The following is a 26030-nucleotide window of genomic DNA, read 5'->3' as shown; positions in this document are numbered from 1 at the left end:
GCAGAAATCCGGAGCGAAGCGACGGGTTTCAGCTAGTAAACTATACAAATCATTGACTTACAGTTGAGAAGTTTCGGGTTCGATACTCCCCTGTGTCAACAAATTTCCCTTTTATTACATTTTTTTTTATTTTCTATTTCTTTTCAAATACCTACGTATTCTGCAAATGTAATAGAAAGTCGTGTGATGTTCACACCAGATTTTTTCTTTTTTTTTTCTCAAATTGAGAAATGTCAATACTAATTTAAATTTGAACATTCTACATATAACTATACATAATGTGTTCATAATACTCATACTCTCTGACATTATTATTATTATTATTATTATCAACTTTTTAATTAAAAGTTATTATTACTATTTTCTGTTCACTTATTCGTGTAGTAATTTTTGCTCTTTTGTGTTCAATCAACTAAAAACGGAGACAATGTAGTAGTAGATAAGTGGATAGGTCTCTAAATAGTAAAGGAAGGCAATTAAATAATTAACATCGCTTTTTGATCATTAGGGAAATTTTTCACGAAGCCGAACTTTTCCTCTAATAAATTCCAGGAATTAGAAGACAGAAATTTCATTCCATCTCAGTAAATTAAAATCCCTAATGAACGCGTGACTATCTTATTACACAATTTAAACTCGTGAAAAATAATTACGGGCTTTTTTCCTCCCAAATGTGCAAACTCAAAGGCAAAATATTAGTACATCTTTGGTTTAATTAATTTTCTTTTTTTTCGGGTTTTTATTGTAATACATTTAATTGATCTGTCGAGGCTGTTATAAAATTGAATCCCAACTTTAGGTATACACTAGTTTTAAATGATAGTAAGAACCACAAAACTTGGTTTAGCTATTAAATTAAGCTATATCATTGGCTAATAAGTTTTGAATGAGATTTCTCAATCTTAGCGAATCAGACTGCGTGATCCAAGAGTTAATCTTAAATCACGTACTTGGCTTGTAGTCCCGATCATTGGATATGAATAACACTCACCATAGGATCATAAGGTACATTGAAGGGATGTTTCAAACTAACACTACTGGTATAATTAGCACTCAAGTTCATCGGGTTTACACTCGAGCAAGAAGATTCTTCTATATCCGAACTGTCCTTGACTTCGTCCTTGGATTCGACCTTGGGGTACATTTCAAGGTCAGGAGGCACCACTGGGGTGTGTAAGTGAATGCCTGGAACAAGTAAACGTAAACCGTGATTAGCGAATGAGTTCATTAGTAGTCCACATCCACAGACAGAGAGAAAGGTCGTAATAAAGTGCAGAGAGGATTTTTTAAAGGAAGCGCGAGATGGAATAAAGATAAAGTATGCAATATGGATTTGAATAACTTGCCATTCGAGTCTTTCATTGTAGGTAAAACATACGAATTTCACGAGAAACAGAGGAAGGTTTTTTATTTTCTATTTCTTTTCAAATACCTACGTATTCTGCAAATGTAATAGAAAGTCGTGTGATGTTCACACCAGATTTTTTCTTTTTTTTTTCTCAAATTGAGAAATGTCAATACTAATTTAAATTTGAACATTCTACATATAACTATACATAATGTGTTCATAATACTCATACTCTCTGACATTATTATTATTATTATTATTATCAACTTTTTAATTAAAAGTTATTATTACTATTTTCTGTTCACTTATTCGTGTAGTAATTTTTGCTCTTTTGTGTTCAATCAACTAAAAACGGAGACAATGTAGTAGTAGATAAGTGGATAGGTCTCTAAATAGTAAAGGAAGGCAATTAAATAATTAACATCGCTTTTTGATCATTAGGGAAATTTTTCACGAAGCCGAACTTTTCCTCTAATAAATTCCAGGAATTAGAAGACAGAAATTTCATTCCATCTCAGTAAATTAAAATCCCTAATGAACGCGTGACTATCTTATTACACAATTTAAACTCGTGAAAAATAATTACGGGCTTTTTTCCTCCCAAATGTGCAAACTCAAAGGCAAAATATTAGTACATCTTTGGTTTAATTAATTTTCTTTTTTTTCGGGTTTTTATTGTAATACATTTAATTGATCTGTCGAGGCTGTTATAAAATTGAATCCCAACTTTAGGTATACACTAGTTTTAAATGATAGTAAGAACCACAAAACTTGGTTTAGCTATTAAATTAAGCTATATCATTGGCTAATAAGTTTTGAATGATTTCCAAACACAATTCAAAATTGGATGAAAAGTAGGGGAAATGAACAATCAGCAATTTTATTCTTTGATGCGAGATCTGAACCCCGCAGCCCGCTACACTGGAGCTCAATTTAAGAACAATATGGAAACAAATAACAAGCAAACTACTTCATCAACCTCATAGCTAACGAGTACCAAAAACTTTTCAAATCTAAGAAGAACAAGAAAAATCCTTCACATACACACGAAACTAAGAACAAACCCCATGAACAAACATTTCGCACAAACATAAGTTGAACTTTGCAAGTTGGAACGAATATTAGAAACAAATATGAAACCCATTGAATATTATAATAATCTCATGTAACGTGCTTAAACGGGATAGTTGAAAATTTAACTTTAGCAAACAAAGTTTTCAAACATTTTCCTGATGCGTTGATATTTTCATCTTCTATTTCCCTCAAGTACTTTCATGAAAATTTGTTCCCTTTTAATTGCGCAATTTATTACTTAATACATTTTTTAATGGAAGCAATGTAGAGTGAGTATGAGTACCTATTGTGAAGTAATTTGTGCAATAGAAACCCACTGTTGGAATGCATTTTACATTTTGTGAAATGGTTAAGGTGCATTACCACAAATGTAGATTGTTTATTCGTACAATTTATTATAGGTGCCTTTTAACATTTCATTATTTTGCATAACTTCAAAGCATTTATAGCGAGCATAATACGTAATTGTAGCGAAAAATTTCCATTCTTTACTTGTTTTGAAGAAAATGACATAATAGTCAAAACCCTGGATTAGATAACAACTTTCCCTACTTGTACTATGTTACCTACTATTTTTTTTTTTAACATTTCAATTATTATTAAGGGTCAGAGGGGAAAGAACATGTGGATTACAGGACTATTATTTTTTTCTCCTTGCAAACAGCGGTTAGCGAAAGTTTTCATGAAAATGTTTTCTATTATCTTTGAACGAATGCTATTGCAGTCAGTGTCATCAAAATGATGAAATAGCATCAGATAAGAGAGAACAAAATTAAAATAAAATTGTCTTTTTTTCTTGTTTGATTGAAATAGAACAAAGTCTTCTATGAGAGAAAAACACTGGTGATTGTTGCAATTGAAAATAATGTAAATATTCCAGATTCCCTACAAGCTGAGAGTATTTTAAACATTTTTAATTAATATCGAGTACCGAGCAGGAATAAAGCAAAAGTAATTGAATTTGTACTTATTTGTTTTCCTGATTTGAAATGAACAAACAATAGTGCAGATTTTTTTCTGTAGATTTTTTCTTTTTTTGGTATGAAGAGCAAATTGGAATAAATTTCCAATTTTAAAATTTATCTTGGTTCTCGGAAAAAATCCCTGCAACTTGCAATAGACCTTAAGCCCCTGAATATTTCAGCTCGTAATTGGAACTGAGCTATGCCCTTACATTCTGGTATTTCAAGTAAATGCACATCTCCTTTTGAAATAATGAAAATAGTTCATAGCTCAATGCTCACGATGCTATCTGTCTACCAAACGATTACTTTTCATTTTCAAATTCTTGGAAAGCTTCGGATTTAATTTCAACAGAATTCACAATAAATACCGTAAACAATCTGGAACGACTTGAGAAAGAAGTTCTAGGTATACTCCGAATATCCAAGAGACATCGATAAACATGTGATGTGCGTAAGATTAGAAGAAACACAAGAGAAAAAGGACAACCCCAGAATTCATCTAAACTCCACAGCTCAAGACTCGAACCTCATTGTGTTTCAATTTCTACTAGGACGGGGACAAAATCAATGTCTTGAAATTGTTCAAGACTAATATGAATACCGCAGGTTGTCTGTCATTTCAGAGAAACAATACCCATTCCCTATAGAAGAAAATAGAATAGAAATGAACATTCGTACACCGGACAGCTACAAAGACCAAATAGCAGAGGAGAAAACCTACAATATGAATGTTGTTTCTAGAAACAGTTGTCACACGGTTGGAGATGTTCCAGAGACTTGAGCATTAGCATGATATTAAGGAGGTGAGGTTGTGCTACAGAACTGTACCCTTAGATTAGACATAAGGCAGAAAGCTACACGTGAATTTCATTCATAATGGAAAACACCGAGATAATACGGAAATACGGGACGGTTGGAGATGTTCCAGAGACTTGAGCATTAGCATGATATTAAGGAGGTGAGGTTGTGCTACAGAACTGTACCCTTAGATTAGACACAGGGCAGAAAGCTACACGTGAATTTCATTCATAATGGAAAACACCGAGATAATACTGAGAAAAAGCATTATATAGGGCTTTGTAATAATTACAGCACGTACCATGAATACGCATGGGTATACCTCATACTCGTAAGTGTATTAGGTGAGCCTACTTATATAATCTTGGATCTTAGGCTGGTATTACTGAACAATAAGGACATCCCTTAAGGGTTAGTCTTGACTTGAGACTGAGGACTCATTTTCCTATATAAGAAAAATAGCACTCAATTAGAGACTCAAGGGCTATTCAATAATACAAGAATCTTTAATCTCGACCACTAGCACCAGGCTCTCCCTCCCTCTCTCTTTTACAGTAATTAGTTACTTCTTAAACATGTGGCTTCGTGGAAACTGCCACCAATGCCACCATCAACTTTCTTTACTTTGTACACACCTAGCACTTTGTATTTTATGTATTCACCCATTGGTCGCTTATTTTAGTACTACTCCTTTGTAACAAAAGTACATAATTGAGGGAAACAAGCAGACAAGGAAGTAAATACTCGTATGGATAGATAATATGAGTGCCAGTTTGTTCTTTTTTTTTTCAATAAGGCGATAGAAGGTGTGCTTGTTGTGTTGAATCTATTAGAATCAAGTCCAGTTGATCTGTTGATGTCAGTTCGCTGATCTGTTGATGTCAGTTCGCTGATCTGTTGATGTCAGTTCGCTGATTTATCATCAGACGATGACGTTCGGAACCTAAGTCCGTGTGGCTTCGAAAATAGCATATTGCCTTTTGGTCAGTCAGCTAATTTTCGCACTCCTTATGGCCAATCAGTTGAATTTTGTGTAATCAGTTTTTTAGGTATACCCGCAACTTTTAGTAGCGCGTAGTCGCCTAAAAAACCAAACCTATGGAAATGATATGAGACTCTACGAGTCGTGTGACGAAGTGCGAGGGGCCTTAACATGAAGTGAGTAAATGTTGTTCGCGCCGTGTCTTATTTTTCACTTTTCAGTGTACATTAATTTAAAAAATTTAAAACATTTGAAAAAGGGCGACGGACGCTTGATGTAGAAGGTGTGCTTGTTGTGTTGAATCTACAATCAAGTCCAGTTGATCTGTTGATGTCAGTTTGCTGATCTGTTGATGTCAGTTTGCTGATCTGTTGATGTCAGTTCGCTGATTTATCATCAGACGATGACGTTCGGAACCTGAGTCCGTGTGGCTTCGAAAATGGGATTTTAATTCTCAAAACATTAAATAGAAAACGTTTATTGAAAAATACCCCAAGGGATGCGATAAGGGAACGTTTGTCCTATATTTACTTAGCTTTTCCCTGGATATTTTCTTTGCCCTTTAGTTTTCTCCAAGGTGAGAAGAGATGACAGGTTTTCCATTGACCTTTTTCCTTCAATATTCAGAATAAAGTGGACTGTTTTCTTTAAGAGGAGATCGGGAGAAAATTTAAATTCGGTAAAAGTTATTCTCTGGCGACAGATTGTTTTTTAATATTTTCCTAAGCTATATTTTTCTACAAAATAAAATTGATTTTTTTTATTTATCCTGTATAAAATTTGATTTTTTTTCTTCTTGAAATATTGCAGTTGGGTTTGTGGGTCGTGGGTCTTACCTTTCAATAAGTTCTTGTCCTGCAGCCACGTCAGGGATGTTAAATCATCATCTACACCAGATTTTGGTTTCGTTTCTCCCTCTGCAACTTCCACGCTTGTATCTTCTTCAAGCTGAAACCAGAAAACAGAGGAAGGTTATAAGTTAGGTCCTGTGGTCACATAGGTTAAGCTCTGTCGAGTAATTGGTTTCGTTTCTCCCTCTGCAACTTCCACGCTTGTATCTTCTTCAAGCTGAAACCAGAAAACAGAGGAAGGTTATAAGTTAGGTCCCGTGGTCACATAGGTTAAGCTCTGTCGAGTAGGTAGGTCGGAACGGAAAATCCAAATTGCCGTCAAAATTACCTGATTACGGTCAACTTTTTAGGGTCGACATCCAAACTGCGGTCAAAGAAAATCGAGTGTACCTGACGCATAGACAATATGGACATACGAATGGACGAGTGGACTATAAAATTAGTTACCATGCTAGTAGGGAATGTACATTGCACGTTGATTGGAACAATGTAACACAAGCAAGTCGTAAATGGGATTTAAGGGAGGAAAAATAGACAACTATAATATCCACGTTTAGACTCATTTGGAATAGCTTATAATACAGCTGTATGTAGATACTGTCTGGGGGGTTTGTAACTCGACAAAAACAATAGAAACAGGAGAGGAAGAGGACATACGAGTAAATATAGAGATTAAAAATTTTGCACATTATTTTCTAGTGCTTACGTGAAGCGGTATGCGAGCAAAATGTGTTCCTAATGCAATTTACATTTCATAGGGTGACTGCCAAGTCGGAATAACTAGAATGAGATAAATGTCTCCAACATTCATTGTCACAACCATCTATCAATGCCACGAACGAATTTTAACTGATGCTTGAAGCTATTGCTATCATAATTATTATTTTAGTTGATATGTTTCATATCTTTTTCCCCATTTACATAATTTTGGAAAGAAAAAAATCTTTCTGGATGGTTTACAAAAACCTAACCACGATTGTAATTTACTCTTGCTCTAATAATATTGATAGGGCACGTAATCATTATTGGAAATGGGAAAAATATAGGTCAACGAAATACTTCTATACTCTATAGCATAATAAAGCTGATCTTAACCACAGTATAAAATCCACTCATAACCAATTTGGTTCAAGAGAAGTTTAACTTACTGAATGTTACGCTATGAATAAGTGACCCAACTCATACATTTGCTAACATAATCAACGTCATTCCCAAATATATTGCTTCATTCAGTAGTAGGTACATAATTTGAAAAACTACTCCATCAATAGTTTTACACTTACAAAACTTTGCCTTGATTCACTGACAAGGTTATTATTTAGGTTTTCATATACAAAATTATGCTTCAAGAGAATCATTAAATAAAAGTTGGAGTTTCATTATTTTTTTCTAATACAGGAATAGATGAAAACTTTAAGATACACAAAAAAATTGATCCTTTCAAATGAGTCAGATTTTATTTATTCTTCTTCTTCCCAGGAGCTTACCTTTAATGATATGAAAACTATAACTTGCAACAAATTTCTAACAATTGTCAGATTTTAAGTACTTTTTTCAGAGGGAAAAGTGAAAAAAAGTTGTTACTTTAATGAACTGAAAAAAAACTTTATAAAGAGGAACTTTATTATTATTTTTTTTTTTTGAAGTTTTCAACTTTCTGGTGTTTTTGAAAAGGATTAATAGAACTACATTTTGAACAATTTTAACTCTATTATTTCAAGTATTTTACTCTTTTACTCTCCCTCATCTCGTGTTATTATTATTATGTAAATGCGAAGTTATTCAGAACTCCTGCGAAGTTATTCAGAACTTGAGAATTATTTTATTCATTCAGCACCAAGAGAGACCAAGGTCGGGCACCCGAAACAATACATACGACGCGACGTGCACAATATTTATGGGTTATGAGTTTAGGATTCATAATTTTGACAGCCCTGAATTATACAGCAAGCAAAAGCACATCTAAAATGCTCGTTGAAATTCACTAAAAATATAAAATGGACCCGGAAGAAAGTTTTCCTTTGAAATTTCCAAATCCTTTTCCTCCGCACTATTATTTGGCCACACAAGAGTGCTGCACATTCCTAGCGTATCTGAGATGAAAGTTAGATTAGTGTCGGGGATAACAATAGGACAACTAACTTTCCATTGTGTTAGGAAAATACCATTAATTACTGGCGAAGAAAATAAAACTTGATTACCACCGCGCCGTATTCTTTAACAAGACTTAGACAACGCCCTACACAGTATAATGTAACCTTTCTGCTTCTAGTTTCCGTTCTTCGTTAAAATTTTAACAGTTTATGGCAGTAAAAAGATTTTCAGTTTCCACATAATTAGGAAAACATTAATATCCATTAGGTAGATTATGCTTTAAATAAGAAATTAAACACTCCACCCCCATTCCAAAAGGATATTGAACTTGAACAAGATGAAAACGAGTCAAAGGAGAAGAAGGAGAAAACCTTTAGAGATTGACAAAAAAGGAGAAGTGAGGTATGAAGAGTCTGGAAGAGTAAAAATAAATCTTATATTAAAGGGGGGGGGCAGAAAGCACTCACTGCCTGGAAACCAAAATATTATTAATAATGTTCGTCTGGTATTCTTTTGACGTTGAAAAAATTCACCTCTAGTATTTCAGGTAACTAGGAAAGGTAGTGAGGCTAAATATTTTTCATTAGCATTACACTTTACACTATACGAGTCAAGTTCTAATTTAAACCGAACTTTGGTTTCGGATCTGCAGACAAACCATTGTACAGAACAACCAATACCTACTTAGATACCTATAGCAGAAGCGAAAAAAAAAATATACACATAAATAAATTTTATAGAATCTTGTGTTTATCTCTTGAAAAATATTGCTATGATGAAAATAACAAGTGAGGCGTTCTAAAAATCGGAGACATCTTAGTTTTAGACCCTTTGATGATAGAATTACTTGATATTATGAATAGAGTGAGAGTGGCTGCATCAAGAAAAGAAAATAACAAGTGAGGCGTTCTAAAAATCGGAGACATCTTAGTTTTAGACCCTTTGATGATAGAATTACTTGATATTATGAATAGAGAAGAGTGGCTGCCAACTTGTAGAAATTTTCCATCATGATGTTGAAGATTTTCAAACTACAAAACTCAATGTAGGTACGTACAAAACTTGCAAATTCATATGAAGACATCTTGTATCATGGTCTTCCAGAAACATGGAGCTTTCAGTTTATTTTATTCTTATTTCTTCGGAAGTACATGTTGACGTGTCTTTATCTCAAACTCTCTGTTTTCTTTCATCCCCTACTTTTCTTTCGTTGTATATTCTTATATCCTTCTCATACAAGTAAACTTATTGTTTCTTTTACGGAAGCTTATTCATGAAATTTAAATATCTTTGTCTTTCTGTATGTCTGTCACTTTCCTATTTCCTACATATACGGGGATTTCTTCTGCATTCTCTTGGATTTTTTTTTCTCTTCTTGTCCTTTCCATTTCTTTCCCTTATATTTTCAATTTTTCCTTTTTTTTTTGAGGAAAAAACTGACAAGTTGTCCAACAATCCACATTAATTCCGCAAGTATGAATCGGATCTGTTGTAAAAGTATATCAGGCAGATATACGTACGCAGAAATACAAGAACAGTTCTTGAAAATGGTAAAAAGAGAGTTTGCTTCTTAGACTCGTGAACTTGTTAAAAGGTAAAGGCAAATTTCTACTGAAACAAACAGATAAAGCATTCTCTTGGGATTTTTTTTCTCTTCTTGTCCTTTCCATTTCTTTCCCTTATATTTTCAATTTTTCCTTTTTTTGAGGAAAAAACTGACAAGTTGTCCAACAATTCACATGAATTTCGCAAGTATGAATCGGATGTGTTGTAAAAGTATATCAGGCAGATATACGTACGCAGAAATACAAAAACAGTTCTTGAAAATGGTAAAAAGAGAGTTTGCTTCTTAGACTCGTGAACTTGTTAAAAGGTAAAGTCAAATTTCTACTGAAACAAACAGATAAAGGAAAATACACCCAGGCAAACCCTCGCCTCCTGTCTATCTAACATAAAATCTTTCCAATAGAAATAAAAATCTAGGATTGAAAAGTTATGCTCGCAAACTTTTGTTCACAAATTATTACAGCAACAAGAACAATAAAAAATGAAACTCTTGCAGATAAAGCTAAGCTTACTACAAAGTGGAATGTTTCTTCTGTGTGGAAGACAGCCTAAATGTAAACTTACTTGAGCTTTAAGCACAGAAAATTGTTACATACAGAATAATGTTCAAAGAAAACCAGGAGAATAGAAATAATTTTTCCAGAAGAAAAGTTAAAATGTAATAAGTCTAACAGGTGAATTTATCGCATGAAAAACTCTTAGGTAGGTACGTACGTAGAGAGAAAAATATTATTTTGCCTTTCTTTGAGTAGAATGCAAAAAGCGATATTCTTTGCAGCAGAAACGTAAAACAAAACCCTTTCGCTAGGAAAAACTACTTTGAATTATCATCTTATCTTCTATTTTCTCTCCATAGAAATTAAAGCTAGTAGGCAAAGAATACTTTAAGATAAAAACAAGACAAACTCTAGAAGCAGCCTAGGCAGGAAAACAGATTAAGTGCCTGATTTGAGCATTTTAAATTTCACAATTATGTACAGAATTTTATAAATACAGGTAGGTATAAATATTATGATGTAAAAACGCTATTAGAACGCTAAAAACAAGACGAAAATGAAATTAAAAAATCCATTAGTTATTTATGTAACAGGGATTTTGGAAAGAGGAAATGGGTTTTACGGAAAATGGACCCAGAGGGTTTTATTGGGAGTTTGGGTTTGGTATGGCTGATCAGTACATCTGGGACCAGGTCAATAAAAACATAGCTTCCAATATAAAATATACTTCATGGACCAAAATATTATTCATTTGTGGACATAATTTATGATTTATTCATTTTTTTTTAACTCGAAAAAAAAAAAAAAAAGTTAGGCTCTACTGCTTCTAAAATATCAGATCTTTCAGAACTGTGAACTCTCACAGCATATTGAAAGTTCCTGATCTATGTGTATTTCATGAAACAATTCAAAGAATATGTAAAAATGGCAACATTAAAAAAACTAAGGATAAATGACGACAAACCAGGCAGTTTAACAACTTTGTTGGGTTAACCCTTAACCCAGGAGGAAAAAGGCAGACAAAACTGGGGGAGGGACCCCTTATACACAAACAACACCACAGAGGGTTAAGCCGTTAAGCCATATTTATTATTACATATTAGCTTCAGGTTTCCAAGCTAATGAAATCGAAAGAAAAATTAATTACTTTTAGAATGGAATAAAAAATAATTGATTAATAATAAAAAAAGTAATTGATTATTTTAAAAAATATATATTTTTTTTATCTTTTTCTTTGATTACAGAGCGTCAATTCACAGATATGTATAGGATTGAAAAGAATGACTTCAATTCGAACCCGGTTCTTTTGCCCCGGAAACAATGTAGTGACCGCTGAGCTACGAAGAATGGTCCTATTGGCACCTCGAATGTTGTATTTCTCTATGTTTTATAATAATAGTTTGTTTATTTATCTATTATTATTATCAATTATTTATTTTACTTTTGTTTATATGTTTATTTCATATTCATCTTTATTTCTTATTGCCTATTAGTCATTTTCTTAATTCTTTATCAGTAGGTGAGCTAAAAATAATCCCGTTACAAAATCACGCATCATGAATATTGAATACAAACATACGATAAATATTATGTACAATAAATACATACAGAACACTCCCAACAGAGCCAAAGACGATGTCTGCCATACGAACCTAACTCGTTCCCATTAACATGAACGGAAAATTCAAAACGAGTGTTTGGATCTAGATTAGAAACTAGGGATTATTATTTCCTAAGATTAGGGTTTTAATAGTCGAAGCATAGTCTAGTCAGCATAACGTAGATTGTAGAAGGTAAAAAAAAGCGCTATCTCCTAGTTGTTGGAACAAAAAAGATGCTGAAAACGTGTTTTGGCACTAAAATCTGACCATCGAAAATTTGACCCGATTACATTACTTTCCTTCCTATAGGATAAGGAAAGTAAAAACCAGTACCTACCTATGTACCTACCAAATTTGTTTAATATTCAGTTTATTATTATTATTGATTTGATTTTTGATCTTACTTTCATATAATGATTTAAAATCAAGACTAGAGCCCGTTCTCCCTTTATTCCCCAATATAATGTTTAAGTCACCTATCCATTTATGGGCCTTGCTCGGCGTAGCTTAACACAGGAGTAACATCGTTCCGGCGTTCGTTCCGGCTCCTCTCCTCATTAATACAGGAATACAAGTAATAAGAGAATATATTATGTTATCTCAAACCTAACCTTGTCAAAGATCAAAGTATTTACACGTTTTTCCTCATTTGAACTCAATATGTTTCTCATCGCGAAAAATTAATTTAATAACAATATGTATACCACAATAGGTACATCAATTGTATACTGTCGATGTCGGCTATAACTTGAGTCCCATTATGCCAAAATTTCACAAACTGAAAGGACACAAAGATTTTCTCCTCTCCAAAATAAAAACTAAAATAATGAGAACTTTCCTCCAAGGCTAAGGTAATATTTGTAGTGCCAAAAAAGTCTATCTTTTCCTGCGAAACTTTCTGTAACTGAGGAGGTTATACTTTTTATTTATAAAAGTTTAATTGAAACTTTGTACACTTTTATTAACTTTTAAATCGCACGTTTTATCCTATTTCAATGTCTACAAAAATTAATTAAAGTTTAGACACAACTGTGCGAGGAGCATCTTTGAGTTTCTCGCTATATCCAAACACATTCAACATTTCCAGAGAAAATACACCCAGGCAAACCCTCGCCTCCTGTCTATCTAACATAAAATCTTTCCAATAGAAATAAAAATCTAGGATTGAAAAGTTATGTTCGCAAACTTTTGTTCACAAATTATTACAGCAACAAGAACAATAAAAAATGAAACTCTTGTTTTTTTTTTTATGCTTTACAAATCATCATTTACTTTGGAAAAAAGTTAACAAACTTGTGTTTGTTTCTATGTGAACAATTGAACATACACATTACTGTAAAAAATAATAACAGCGTAACAATGCTACGAGTAGTTATCAAGTTAAAATAAACATGAGAATTGAGAGCATGCTTGTTCCTTCATTTGAAGAACAAAAATGTGGTTTATCCCGTTACAAAATCACGCATCATGAATATTGAATACAAACATACGATAAATATTATGTACAATAAATACATACAGAACACTCCCAACAGAGCCAAAGACGATGTCTGCCATACGAACCTAACTCGTTCCCATTAACATGAACGGAAAATTCAAAACGAGTGTTTGGATCTAGATTAGAAACTAGGGATTATTATTTCCTAAGATTAGGGTTTTAATAGTCGAAGCATAGTCTAGTCAGCATAACGTAGATTGTAGAAGGTAAAAAAAAGCGCTATCTCCTAGTTGTTGGAACAAAAAAGATGCTGAACAGCATTTGTGTGTGAAAGTCTGGTGTGAAAAGTAAACAGAAGGGAATGAAACAGGGTCTTGTTATATCACGCACAGCCGTACAGCTTAGTATGCTAAAGTCAGCCTAGTTAGCTGGGAGGGCAGAGCGTGTCTGTCTTGTTAGTGCTAGGTGGCGGGTTCAATTCCAGTCCGAGGAGGATTTTTTTCCTAAACAACAGATAAGGTACTTTTTCAGAACGGCTGCGGATTTTTCCTATTAAACAGCTCCCTCTATCAAACCTATTAAAAAAAGACAAGTAGGTAATAATAATATAAAAGGAGGAGTACCCAGTATACTATAGAATAGGCCCGAGTAACATGCTACTGTCCCAGGAGATACCTGGACTGCGCAGTCTAGAACTCTCTGGAGATACTAACGTTTGTGTCGAACTTTATGGCTGAATTACAAATTACAAGAGCCAGCAAGTACCTACTTCACCTACAAGCCTCGTGTAAAACCACAGGCATTTTTTTTACCATCTTCTATACAGGCAGTATGTAGGTATGTAAATGTAAAAAAAAAAAAAAAAAAAAAAAAAAAAAAAAAAAATGTAATAGCTACCTAATACATAGTATGTACCTACTATCATACTTGGAGATATTAATGTTTATAGTACCATACTACGAGTTAAATACTCAATAAAGTTCAAGCCTATCGACATACAGGCCAAAAGAGGGAGTTCTAATCTAAACTGAACTTTGGGTTTCAAAAACAAACACTTTACCACTCGATCATTATTACCAACTTTACGAGATAAACTTTCTCTCATACAGGCGAAAGAGAATAATGGAACCAAAAACTTCTTCATATCAAAAACCTACGCTTGAAAGTTTTCAGATATAAAAAAAAATTCCAAACGTTTTTTTTTAATTTTATATAAACTGTAATGAATCTGCAGAGGAAGAAATATCTGAAATATCCGACTGATACTTCTCTTTCTTCTTATTAAAAAAATATAAGCGGAAAAGTATTAGGTACCTATTTCTACCTATCTGGGTTTGCGATAGCATTTTTTTTCCCCTTCTTATCTCTATCTTAAGGTTGCAAACAATTATTCATCTCGCAGTAATAAATGAACCAAACCTGCTCGATATGAAAGAAAAAAACATCTTGATTATACCTCCCGAGTCCTGATATTTCATCCCAGCTAGCTGCTAGCTGCCTGCTTTCCTGTTAAATAGGAGTGAAAACAAAAAGCGAACGAGAAATGAAGCTGTGAGTGGTAAGAATATGAAATGAAAAGAAAGAGGAGGAAGAGAAAACAAAGGATTAAAAAGAGGAAGGATGGTAAAAAGGTACGATGGTAATTATTTATTTTCTTCATAAAAAAGTAGGTTGTGAACTTCATAAAAAGTAAATAGAATTCTGCATCTCTTCAATTTTGTTTTATTGTTTAGAGAGAATAGAATTTCATTTGGCAGCTTTTCTGAGAAGCTTAATAATAATAATATTCTTGGCCTCTGTTTGGGGAGTAGGAAATCTCCTGTGACTAAGTTTTCACTCTAATGAAGGAACTTCAAACTTGTATCGTGTATCCAACCGCGGTTTAATATTAATAGCGCCGACATAAATATGTTTAGCGGTATTTTGTAACTAGATGGCCATCTTCAAAGATTTTCTTTCCTTTCAACAAAACTAATATCGTCTCCTAACAAGCTTGGTCCGTCCGTGCCTCCGGGAATTTTTTAGCCCGTAGTTTATTCGATCGTGGTAAAAGAAAGACAGAAGCTTTAGAGTACCTACTAACGAATCAAACGATATTAAAAATAATAATGATGAGTTGATGAGATAAATACCTAATACTCATTTTCTGCAACACCTTCAAAAAGGTACAGACAGGCAAAGTTTTTATTTTTACACCAAAGGAATTCTTAATTGATGGGTTGATCATCTTCTTATGCTTGCAGATTTGTAGAATTTGCCTAAAATTTGTACTAACAATGCAAATGTGTTGATGTCTAATCAAAATGACTTAATATGTAACATCGTTCCGGCTCCTCTCCTCATTAATACAGGAATACAAGTAATAAGAGAATATATTATGTTATCTCAAACCTAATCTTGTCAAAGATCAAAGTAATTACACGTTTTTCCTCATTTGAACTCAATATGTTTCTCATCGCAGAAAAATTAATTTAATAAAAATATGTATACCACAATAGGTACCCCATTAATTGTATACTGTCGATGTCGGCTATAACTTATTATCTAGGTCCTAAAAATCTATCCTAAAAGCCTGACAGCATGAAAACATTTTCATAGTTCATACGATAATAATATTTCTCAAGACTTGAATGAAGCAATGAAAGGTACTTAGGACGTATGTATCTCTACTGGTAAACAAACTGTGAATCCAAGTGTGCCGAGTATGTTATTAGCTGTATTTCGCTTGAATAACCATCCAAGCAATGAGTAGCGGGTAACTTTCATCAGAAATAGCTACCTGCCTACATTCCTGAAGTTTAATGAAAACATCAATAGAACACACAGGTCTAGTTGCTTCCAATTCCAACATTACCCACAGTTGATAACCGAGTGTTCCGAAAGTTTGCCAGATTTTCAGTTCCTATAATACCTACCTCATACCATCCTCTACCATGAGAAATGAACACTTCATTAGAGTTAACTGGGATTGCTTCCGGAAAACATTAATTTTCTTGTTCCAACTCAACACATTTCATGATTTAAACCTAACCTACCGTGGCGTTAAAACTACACGAATCCTGATGGAAAAAAAAAAGAAAATGTAAAATTAAATTTCACTGACAACTGAGAATGTGATATTCTTATTTTCAAAGTTATGACTGAAAAATACAGACAGTATTTCTGTTTAGCAAATACTTAAGTACATATAAGAGTAACTAGTTTGTATGATATAGCTATTATGCTTTTTTACTTTCTTTATCCTATAGGAAGGAAAGTAATGTAATCGGGTCAAATTTTCGATGGTCAGTTTTTTTCATTATAAATTATAACTAATTCAGTACGTGTAATGAGTAATGAGGTACCTCTACATACCACAAGGACAGAAAATTGCAAATCTCTTTCCTAGAAAGAGTTTCCTTTCTTAAACACTGAGTAACTCCTTCAATACAAGGTTGTACAATTCTACATATCTATTACCTCTTTTTTTATATAATATGTACTGTTTTCCTCCATTATAAACATATTATGATAAAGCAAGTTTTCTCATTTTGTCATTTTTTGCATGGAGATATTATGCCTATTTAAAGTCCCCCAGCCAGACCAATGCAGACAATAATACATCAGTAAATGAATGAGTTCCCTATACTTGGACTATTTCACATGTGTTTCGTATTACACATAATGCACTATTGTATTTGTGTTAATTGATAGAAATTGTATTCAGATATAATATATAATCGAATCATACTTGTGAGTGCATTGTCTAACTGCAACTGCATATCTACCTGATACAAAACAGAATTAGAAACGTGCGAGTACTGCGTGTAAATACTTGGGTAGAATTTATGCTAGTGATTCTAGCAACCTTTCGTTCTTAATACTTCGAATGAAATTTTTAAGTTAGATAAATAATAATAAAATACCACCACCAACAAATAACTTGCAAAATAATAAACGCTTAGTACATGCCCAACTACCTAATTGAAATTTTGATAATATCCATAGTCCACAAAAATCACAGAATTAATCGGGAAGAAGAGAGAGATAGAGGAAAGAAAATCCATTATCTAGGTCCTAAAAATCTATCCTAAAAGCCTGACAGCATGAAAACATTTTCATAGTTCATACGATAATAATATTTCTCAAGACTTGAATGAAGCAATGAAAGGTACTTAGGACGTATGTATCTCTACTGGTAAACAAACTGTGAATCCAAGTGTGCCGAGTATGTTATTAGCTGTATTTCGCTTGAATAACCATCCAAGCAATGAGTAGCGGGTAACTTTCATCAGAAATAGCTACCTGCCTACATTCCTGAAGTTTAATGAAAACATCAATAGAACACACAGGTCTACTTGCTTCCAATTCCAACATTACCCACAGTTGATAACCGAGTGTTCCGAAAGTTTGCCAGATTTTCAGTTCCTATAATACCTACCTCATACCATCCTCTACTATGAGAAATGAACACTTCATTAGAGTTGACTGGGATTGCTTCCGGAAAACATTAATTTTCTTGTTCCAATTCCAACTCAACACATTTCATAATTTAAAACTAACCTACCGTGGCGCTAAAACTACACGAATCCTGATGGAAAAAAAAGAAAATGTAAAATTAAATTTCACTGACAACTGAGAATGTGATATTCTTATTTTCAAAGTTATGACTGAAAAATACAGACAGTATTTCTGTTTAGCAAATACTTAAGTACATATAAGAGTAACTAGTTTGTATGATATAGCTATTATGCTTTTTTACTTTCTTTATCCTATAGGAAGGAAAGTAATGTAATCGGGTCAAATTTTCGATGGTCAGTTTTTTTCATTATAAATTATAACTAATTCAGTACGTGTAATGAGTAATGAGGTACCTCTACATACCACAAGGACAGAAAATTGCAAATCTCTTTCCTAGAAAGAGTTTCCTTTCTTAAACACTCAGTAACTCCTTCAGTACAAGGTTGTACAATTCTACATATCTACGAGTATTACCTCTTTTTTTATATAATATGTACTGTTTTCCTCCATTATAAACATATTATGATAAAGCAAGTTTTCTCATTTTGTCATTTTTTGCATGGAGATATTATGAAGTAAATAATACAAAGTAAATAATACAGATCTCGGAACAAAACATATCAGCTTCTGAGAGAGAAAATTCACAATGGATTCCAATGAAAAGAAAAATAACAGAAAGTGAAGAGGAGCTCACAAAAAAATATGTCGTAATTTTAAATTTTTAAATATACTTGATAAGCTTGTCTTTTTTGTTTGTTTTCAACTCGCACTTTTTATGTTGTTCTTCCAGTTAAAATTAGCCTTAAGTAATTCTACATTCTTTATAACTCTTTTTCAAGCGTTCGCATGAAACAAACACCTGAAACCTACGAAACACACTTGACTGTTCATCCTTGTAAGGATCAGGATATAAAATACTGAATTGTTATTCTCGACACTGATTAGAGTCAACAGATCAGTTGGAATATTGTTTATGTGTTGATTCCGGTCTAATATTTCGAACTTCGGAGAACAGGAGTGATTTGTGATTCACAATCAAGCCTATGACTATTATTTGATACCGAGAAGTAACAAGACTCCAAGAGAGCTGAATCAGAAAAATAAATAATCACTTTTAAATCGTGGATAGTTTATAAGTCTCGCGTTATCTTTTTTTTATATTAAAACTTAATCATGTAACTTGAGTACGAGCATAATGTAAACATCACATAAAATAAAACTGAATTGAATTTACATTCTCAAATCATTGAGACATTGATTATGGACTAATGGCTTGCTCTTGAAATGGATTCAAATGGGGGGCACAAAGGCGAATGAGATGATTTGGATTTATTATGATCATTCAAATTACTCTGAAAACACAGCTTGTCTTTTTTGTTTGTTTTCAACTCGCACTTTTTATGTTGTTCTTCCAGTTAAAATTAGCCTTAAGTAATTCTACATTCTTTATTTCTTCCAGTTAAAATTAGCCTTAAGTAATTCTACATTCTTTATAACTCTTTTTCAAGCGTTCGCACGAAACAAACACCTAAAACCTACGAAACACACTTGACTGTTCGTCCTTGTAAGGATCAGGATATAAAATACTGAATTGTTATTCTCGACACTGATTAGAGTCAACAGATCAGTTGGAATATTGTTTGTGTTGATTCCGGTCTAATATTTCGAACTTCGGAGAACAGGAGTGATTTGTGATTCACAATCAGGCCTATGACCTATCTTGTCTTCCTTCTCTCTTCGATTTCGGGACGATAAGACCAAAGCAGTTACAGTTCCCTCTGTCAAACCTCTTTTAAAAAAAAATAATAAAAAAATAGCGACATACGAGTAAATATTCAAAACTGATGTCACACAGGAACAAGAAAACTACTCCTTAATCATTTATTGACTCAGTACCTACTGAATTAAGATGAACTTTCATGTACAAACCTACTTGAAGAATTTTACATGACTAAAAGAAAAAGGAAAGGTAGCTTTCTCTGCGAGAGAAAAAATAAACAAAAGAATATAAAAAATGTACTTGTTAAAGTAAAGTAAAGTAAGAGGTTTATAACAACCCAAGGGACTCTAGGGAGCACATCAAGACAAGAAATTGTTAGCAGTGATGATTTTTCAACTCTTGAACTCAGCAGCTCAAGTTAGAAGGAAAAAATATAGAAACAATGACATCAGGGATAGATAAAATAAAATAATGTAAAATAGAAAAGAAAAGAGTGTAGAAAACAATGCTTAGCTTGGATTTAAAATGCTGAGAACACTCTCCAGTAGGTACATGGAATTTTCTTGAATAATAAATAATGCAATGAGCAAATACAAATACACTTGTAGTACCTATGTACTTACAACAAATACCAAGTCACTCAGACACTGTCTAAGGAAAACTTTCGAGCAATAGGTGCTTTTCATGCTCGTTCTTTTTATGAGTAAATATATCTTTTAATAAAATATTAAATCCTCATTACTTAAGATGGACTTAATTCTTAATGTTTGTCCTTAAGGATATAATAGAGAAGAGCTTATCCGATTTAGATGCACTTGCTCCGAAAATATTCTTTGATGGGCTTTTAACAGTTTTAACAGAATAGGCCAGCTAAAACTTCAGTTTTTTCTCGGCAGTTGAAGAATGTAAAGTGCAAAAGAGCATTTATTTTGTCACTCAAGTGACTCGACTCTCAGAAAGGAAAAGTGGAATTACCACGGAAATATAATCGCATTTCTTTCACATTTCTCAGAAAATTTCTTTTGTAGGTACCTCTTTAATAATAATAAAAACTTTTTTTGCGAAAAAAATATAATTTCTTTTGGAAGTTCTAGCATTTCATGTCAGTGATCTTCACACTTTAATTACAATTTACAATGGCGATTAACATGGGCGTAGGAAAAGAGGAGCACTTGCCCCCCCCCCTTCAGAAAATTTCAAAAATTATGCAACCTTGAAAAGGCTTCAGAAGAAGTCTAAAAAAAAAATCTCGCTTGCTGGATTTCTGAAGATTGTAGACCAAATTTTACAAAAAAAAATTGGCCTGCGTATTGGAGGGTATGATTATTTTATTTTAAATTAATTACTAAAAAAAAGGAATTTTAATTGTGTTAAGCATAAGTGCTTGTCACAAATGTCGTTCCCCACTTAATATATACTACGCTAAATTTTGTGACATGACTTGGACTCGAACCACCAACCTCCAGATTCAAAGTCCACCGTGCTAACCACTGCACCACTGAGGTTGGTATTAATAGTGCGTCGTACATGAGAGATGGATAGCACATCTTTCACCAGAATATTATACCTACATAGCGCATGAATTGAGGACCTTCGTAGACATCATTTTTCGGACATTAAAGACAATAACTCTGAATTTAAAGTACAACACAGTATTAATATACTAACTTATTGATTTAATAATTTATTTATTTTTATATTAATAATAAAAATAAATTAGATACCTATATAAATATATGAATTTTAAAAACATTTTACTTCATTTTTAAAAATGGTTCTAAGTACATAATAGAATTCTCTCCCAGATATTAGGTACAGATTACCTACTTGTGAAATTTTAATTATGTTTTCTTATTTTATCAAAGAAATTAATTTGATCCAATCTGACTTCTGTAGCGTTGTTCTTCGCGTAGCTAAAAGCTTCAAGCTGCAGCATAAATTTGATTTTATAAATTATTCTGAATAAGTTTAGAAAGATAAGTTATTCTTTTCATCATCATGAAGTGACTTTGCTTAGATGTTCAAGGAGCAGATTTATCTGGATTACTCCCCCCAGTAACTAGGAAGAACTTGAAGTTTTTTGAGGATAAAATAGAAACTTTGAAATTGTTTGATAATAAAATACCCTTCACACGCTTTAACAAGACTCCAAGAGAGCTGAATCAGAAAAATAAATAATCACTTTTAAATCGTGGATAGTTTATAAGTCTCGCGTTATCTTTTTTTTTATATTAAAACTTAATCATGTAACTCGAGTACGAGCATAATGTAAACATCACATAAAATAAAACTGAATTGAATTTACATTCTCAAATCATTGAGACATTGATTATGGACTAATGGCTTGCTCTTGAAATGGATTCAAATGGGGGGGGCACAAAGGCGAATGAGATGATTTGGATTTATTATGATCATTCAAATTACTCTGAAAACATCACTTATCTCTGAAAGCCGGGTATTTTTCTGTACTATTTTCCATTGTAAAATAGCCCTTCTTTGATAGACTTCCTCGTTGGCTATTTTTATTATCCTAAACATTTTGCTTACGTATCTACATCTGGTATTTTCTTCTCTATGAATATCCAAGTATTCCAGTAATGAGCCAACACAAGGACTCGACTCTCGACTTGACTCGAGTTTTCTCTTGAGTTTCTTGGCCTCAGATAATTATCTGATTTTGTACTTTAGTTATTAGTCATTATCTATTTGGTTATTATTTTAAGAGTATTGTCAATATTTTACTGTACAAATAAAGGCTATTACTATCATTAGAGAATCCTAACTACAGCTCAAAATACCTCGAAGCCTACTTGTATAGGGAGAGAGTGGAGGAAGAGGAGGAGGAGGAGGAGGAGGGCGAGATAACAGGAGGCAGGTATGGGGATTTCAAAAATGTATCAAAACACGCCGCCCGCCATTAGTCGTGAGATTATTTCCCACCTTAAACCTTTTAAAATAAAATGTCGATATAAAAATAGCCAGGAGAAGTGTGGTTCACCACAAGCTTTGCTCGGATGTATTGGCATGAAACTAAAAGTATATTCCAACAAAATACATTATTCAGGCGTATGTATGTCACGTAGGATGTTGGTAACCTTAATATTAAAGTAAACTCTCTCCAAATTACACGGGAAAAACTACATAGATCAGAAAAACGAACAACACGAGAAGAAAAATCGCTTCTACGTTCAAGTAACGAAAAGCATCAATACAATATTATCATCAGCCTCGGAATGATGTTTGAGATAAGTTTTGTAGAGGAAAAGAGAATTTTATCATAAAAAAGAAGTAATTTCTAGCATAGAATAAATTTCAGTGTACACGTGTCGATGAGTGTACTTGTGTACTTTTCAGAAAAATAATATTGGCATCCTCAACACTAAATTAGCATTTGAAAAACCATATACACTTATACAAAAGTTATACTGGAAATGCATAACTAACTTGCGGAAATCAAAAGTAAATAGGAAACACAGCGAACCAGATCAAAACTGTTGACGTCCCTGGAGGTAGTGAAATGAGAATTGACCTTTGTAATTAGAAATCAAAATGAGTGGGAGAAGAGGTACGCGTAATACAAATACAAAGCACGAAGCTTTGATAGTCAGGGTAGAACAAGGTTCCGGGAATATAGGAAACGTGAGTGAATTATTGTATTATTTGTCAAGTTCTTTTTGTAGAAGAAAAGAGAATTTTATCATAAAAAAGAAGTAATTTCTAGCATAGAATAAATTTCAGTGTACACGTGTCGATGAGTGTAGGTACTTGTGTACTTTTCAGAAAAATAATATTGGCATCCTCAACACTAAATTAGCATTTGAATAACCATATACACTTATACAAAAGTTATACTGGAAATGCATAATTAACTTGCGGAAATCAAAAGTAAATAGGAAACACAGCGAACCAGATCAAAACTGTTGACGTCCCTGGAGGTAGTGAAATGAGAATTGACCTTTGTAATTAGAAATCAAAATGAGTGGGAGAAGAGGTACGCGTAATACAAATACAAAGCACGAAGCTTTGATAGTCAGGGTAGAACAAGGTTCCGGGAATATAGGAAATGTGAGTAAATTATTGTATTATTTGTCAAGTTCTGTAGGTATTATAAAACTTTTCCCTTTGATGAATCGAGGTGACAATGATCTCTACCTATTGGAGGGTATGATTATTTTATTTTAAATTAATTACTAAAAAAAAGGAATTTTAATTGTGTTAAGCATAAGTGCTTGTCACAAATGTCGTTCCCCACTTAATATATACTACGCTAAATTTTGTGACATGACTTGGACTCGAACCACCAACCTCCAGATTCAAAGTCCACCGTGCTAACCACTGCACCACTGAGGTTGGTATTAATAGTGCGTCGTACATGATGGATAGCACATCTTTCACCAGAATATTATACATAGCGCATGAATTGAGGACCTTCGTAGACATCATTTTTCGGACATTAAAAACAATAACTCTGAATTCAAAGTACAACACAGGTACCTATTTCTATGGAATCCCAGCACACTATGTAATTTTTCTGAGGATTTCAATTTTCAATTTACTTAATTAGGTAGATTCGACAATGGAAAAGTAAGTAACAACGGTAATTTTGTATTTTTATCTCATTATTGTAGGATTCAACCTATACCTACTCATTACGAGACGTGAACACGCAATGGGTTAAGAAGAAATATAGTTAAGTAGTTTAGTGAATGAATGGGAAAAAACAACATAAGAAAAAGTAAAGAAAAAAGCGTCCACAGGACTAAAAAACGTTTCTATGCCAACTTAAACACTATAGGTATCCATGGTGATACATTATGATCATGCAAGCAAAAGCGTTGCTAAGCAACGACCTGTATATACAGTTCTGTTACAATAAACGAAACTTTTCAGTATGAAATTCATTAATATAATAATTATTTGCGAACTCTTTTCAAATAGATAACACAATGCCAGCAAGAGAGAAGAGAAGAACTTCATACAAAGCTAATGTGTCAATTGGAAAAGTATGATGGAAATTAATTCCTATTCAATTTTCAATAACGTCTCGAGTTTTTTTCCCAAACAGTTTATGCTGAAACATGTGACGTTTTCCCTTCTCTCTTTACCTCTTGCATCTTCTTTCCTGTATGTTTTTATCCCGCAGGATTTAACAAAGCTAATGTGTCAATTGGAAAAGTATGATGGAAATTAATTCCTATTCAATTTTCAATAACGTCTCGAGTTTTTTTCCCAAACAGATTATGCTGAAACATGTGACGTTTTCCCTTCTCTCTTTACCTCTTGTATCTTCTTTCCTGTATGTTTTTATCCCGCAGGATTTTCAAATCTTTAGGAACTGACATTCTGACGTGAAACACGCTCCAAACATATTTCAAGATTTCATGTTCTATTCCCTATTCCCTAGGTGATTGAGTAATCCCCTCCCAGTTCCCGTTCTCATAAGTTGCAAACTTCATTTCCTTCCCTAACACATTTCAATTAAACTTATCTGACTACCGTGTTACCTATTGGTATTGAGTATATTGGTACTGGCACTGATAAAGAATGATAAGTTCTGGGCAATGATACCTAATGTTCTTTTCCAACTTTTCTTTTAGAGTTTAGAGGACATAAACTTTAACAAAGTGGTGAGGGAAGTTGGACTTTGTGGAATGGCGAACCTTTACTTTGGACAGCAGATTAGAGGAACAAGGAGGAGGAGGTGGTACTAAGTTATTATCAAGTTTTACGTCATTTATACAATTTATGGGATTTTTGTTACTTTTCTCTTTAATTTTCGCCATGAGTAAAAAGTAAAGCTCGAGTTCGGAGGTCAAGGTTTTTCTTTATTTCCAAGTCAATATTTATCACAATTATACATGTTCTATTCCCTATTCCCTAGGTGATTGAGTAATCCCCTCCCAGTTCCCGTTCTCATAAGTTGCAAACTTCATTTCCTTCCCTAACACATTTCAATTAAACTTATCTGACTACCGTGTTACCTATTGGTATTGAGTATATTGGTACTGGCACTGATAAAGAATGATAAGTTCTGGGCAATGATACCTAATGTTCTTTTCCAACTTTTCTTTTAGAGTTTAGAGGACATAAACTTTAACAAAGTGGTGAGGGAAGTTGGACTTTGTGGAATGGCGAACCTTTACTTTGGACAGCAGATTAGAGGAACAAGGAGGAGGAGGTGGTACTAAGTTATTATCAAGTTTTACGTCATTTATACAATTTATGGGATTTTTGTTACTTTTCTCTTTAATTTTCGCCATGAGTAAAAAGTAAAGCTCGAGTTCGGAGGTCAAGGTTTTTCTTTATTTCCAAGTCAATATTTATCACAATTATAGCGAGCCAGCCTAGTTAGCTTAGTTGGTAGTGCGTCTGCCTTGTAAGCGCTAGGCCGCGGGTTCGATTCCCGCCCGGGGCGGATTTTATCCTGATGGGATAATGTTCGTTCTCGGAAACGGCTGGCTTTCTCCTATCCTGTCTTCCTTCTCTCCTCGATTTCGGGACGATAAGACCATAGCAGTTAAAGTTCCCTCTGTCAAACCTCTTAAAAAAAAAAAAAAAAAAAAAAAAAAAAAAAAAAAAAAAAAAAAACAAAAAAA

At 33.3% G+C, this 26030-nt stretch overlaps 1 protein-coding gene across 1 annotated transcript in view; it reads right to left on the bottom strand.

The window, feature by feature from the left end:
• Window positions 1-710: 710 nt before the first annotated feature.
• Window positions 711-26030, bottom strand: part of LOC103506641 — a 38091-nt gene continuing 12771 nt past the window's right edge. The window contains exons 2-3 of the mRNA XM_008471036.2: window positions 6004-6115; window positions 711-1185 (exon numbers count right to left, since the gene is read on the bottom strand). Of these exons, the coding sequence (XP_008469258.1) occupies window positions 968-1185; window positions 6004-6115 (330 nt within the window). The 3' untranslated portion in view covers window positions 711-967. The remainder of the gene's footprint in view (window positions 1186-6003; window positions 6116-26030) is intronic.

The sequence above is a fragment of the Diaphorina citri genome, unplaced genomic scaffold, assembly GCF_000475195.1.
Source record: "Diaphorina citri unplaced genomic scaffold, Diaci psyllid genome assembly version 1.1 scaffold252, whole genome shotgun sequence".
NCBI lineage: Eukaryota > Metazoa > Arthropoda > Insecta > Hemiptera > Psyllidae > Diaphorina > Diaphorina citri.
Note: the sequence above shows the minus strand (reverse complement) of the source record. Positions and strands in the feature narration are given on the sequence as shown.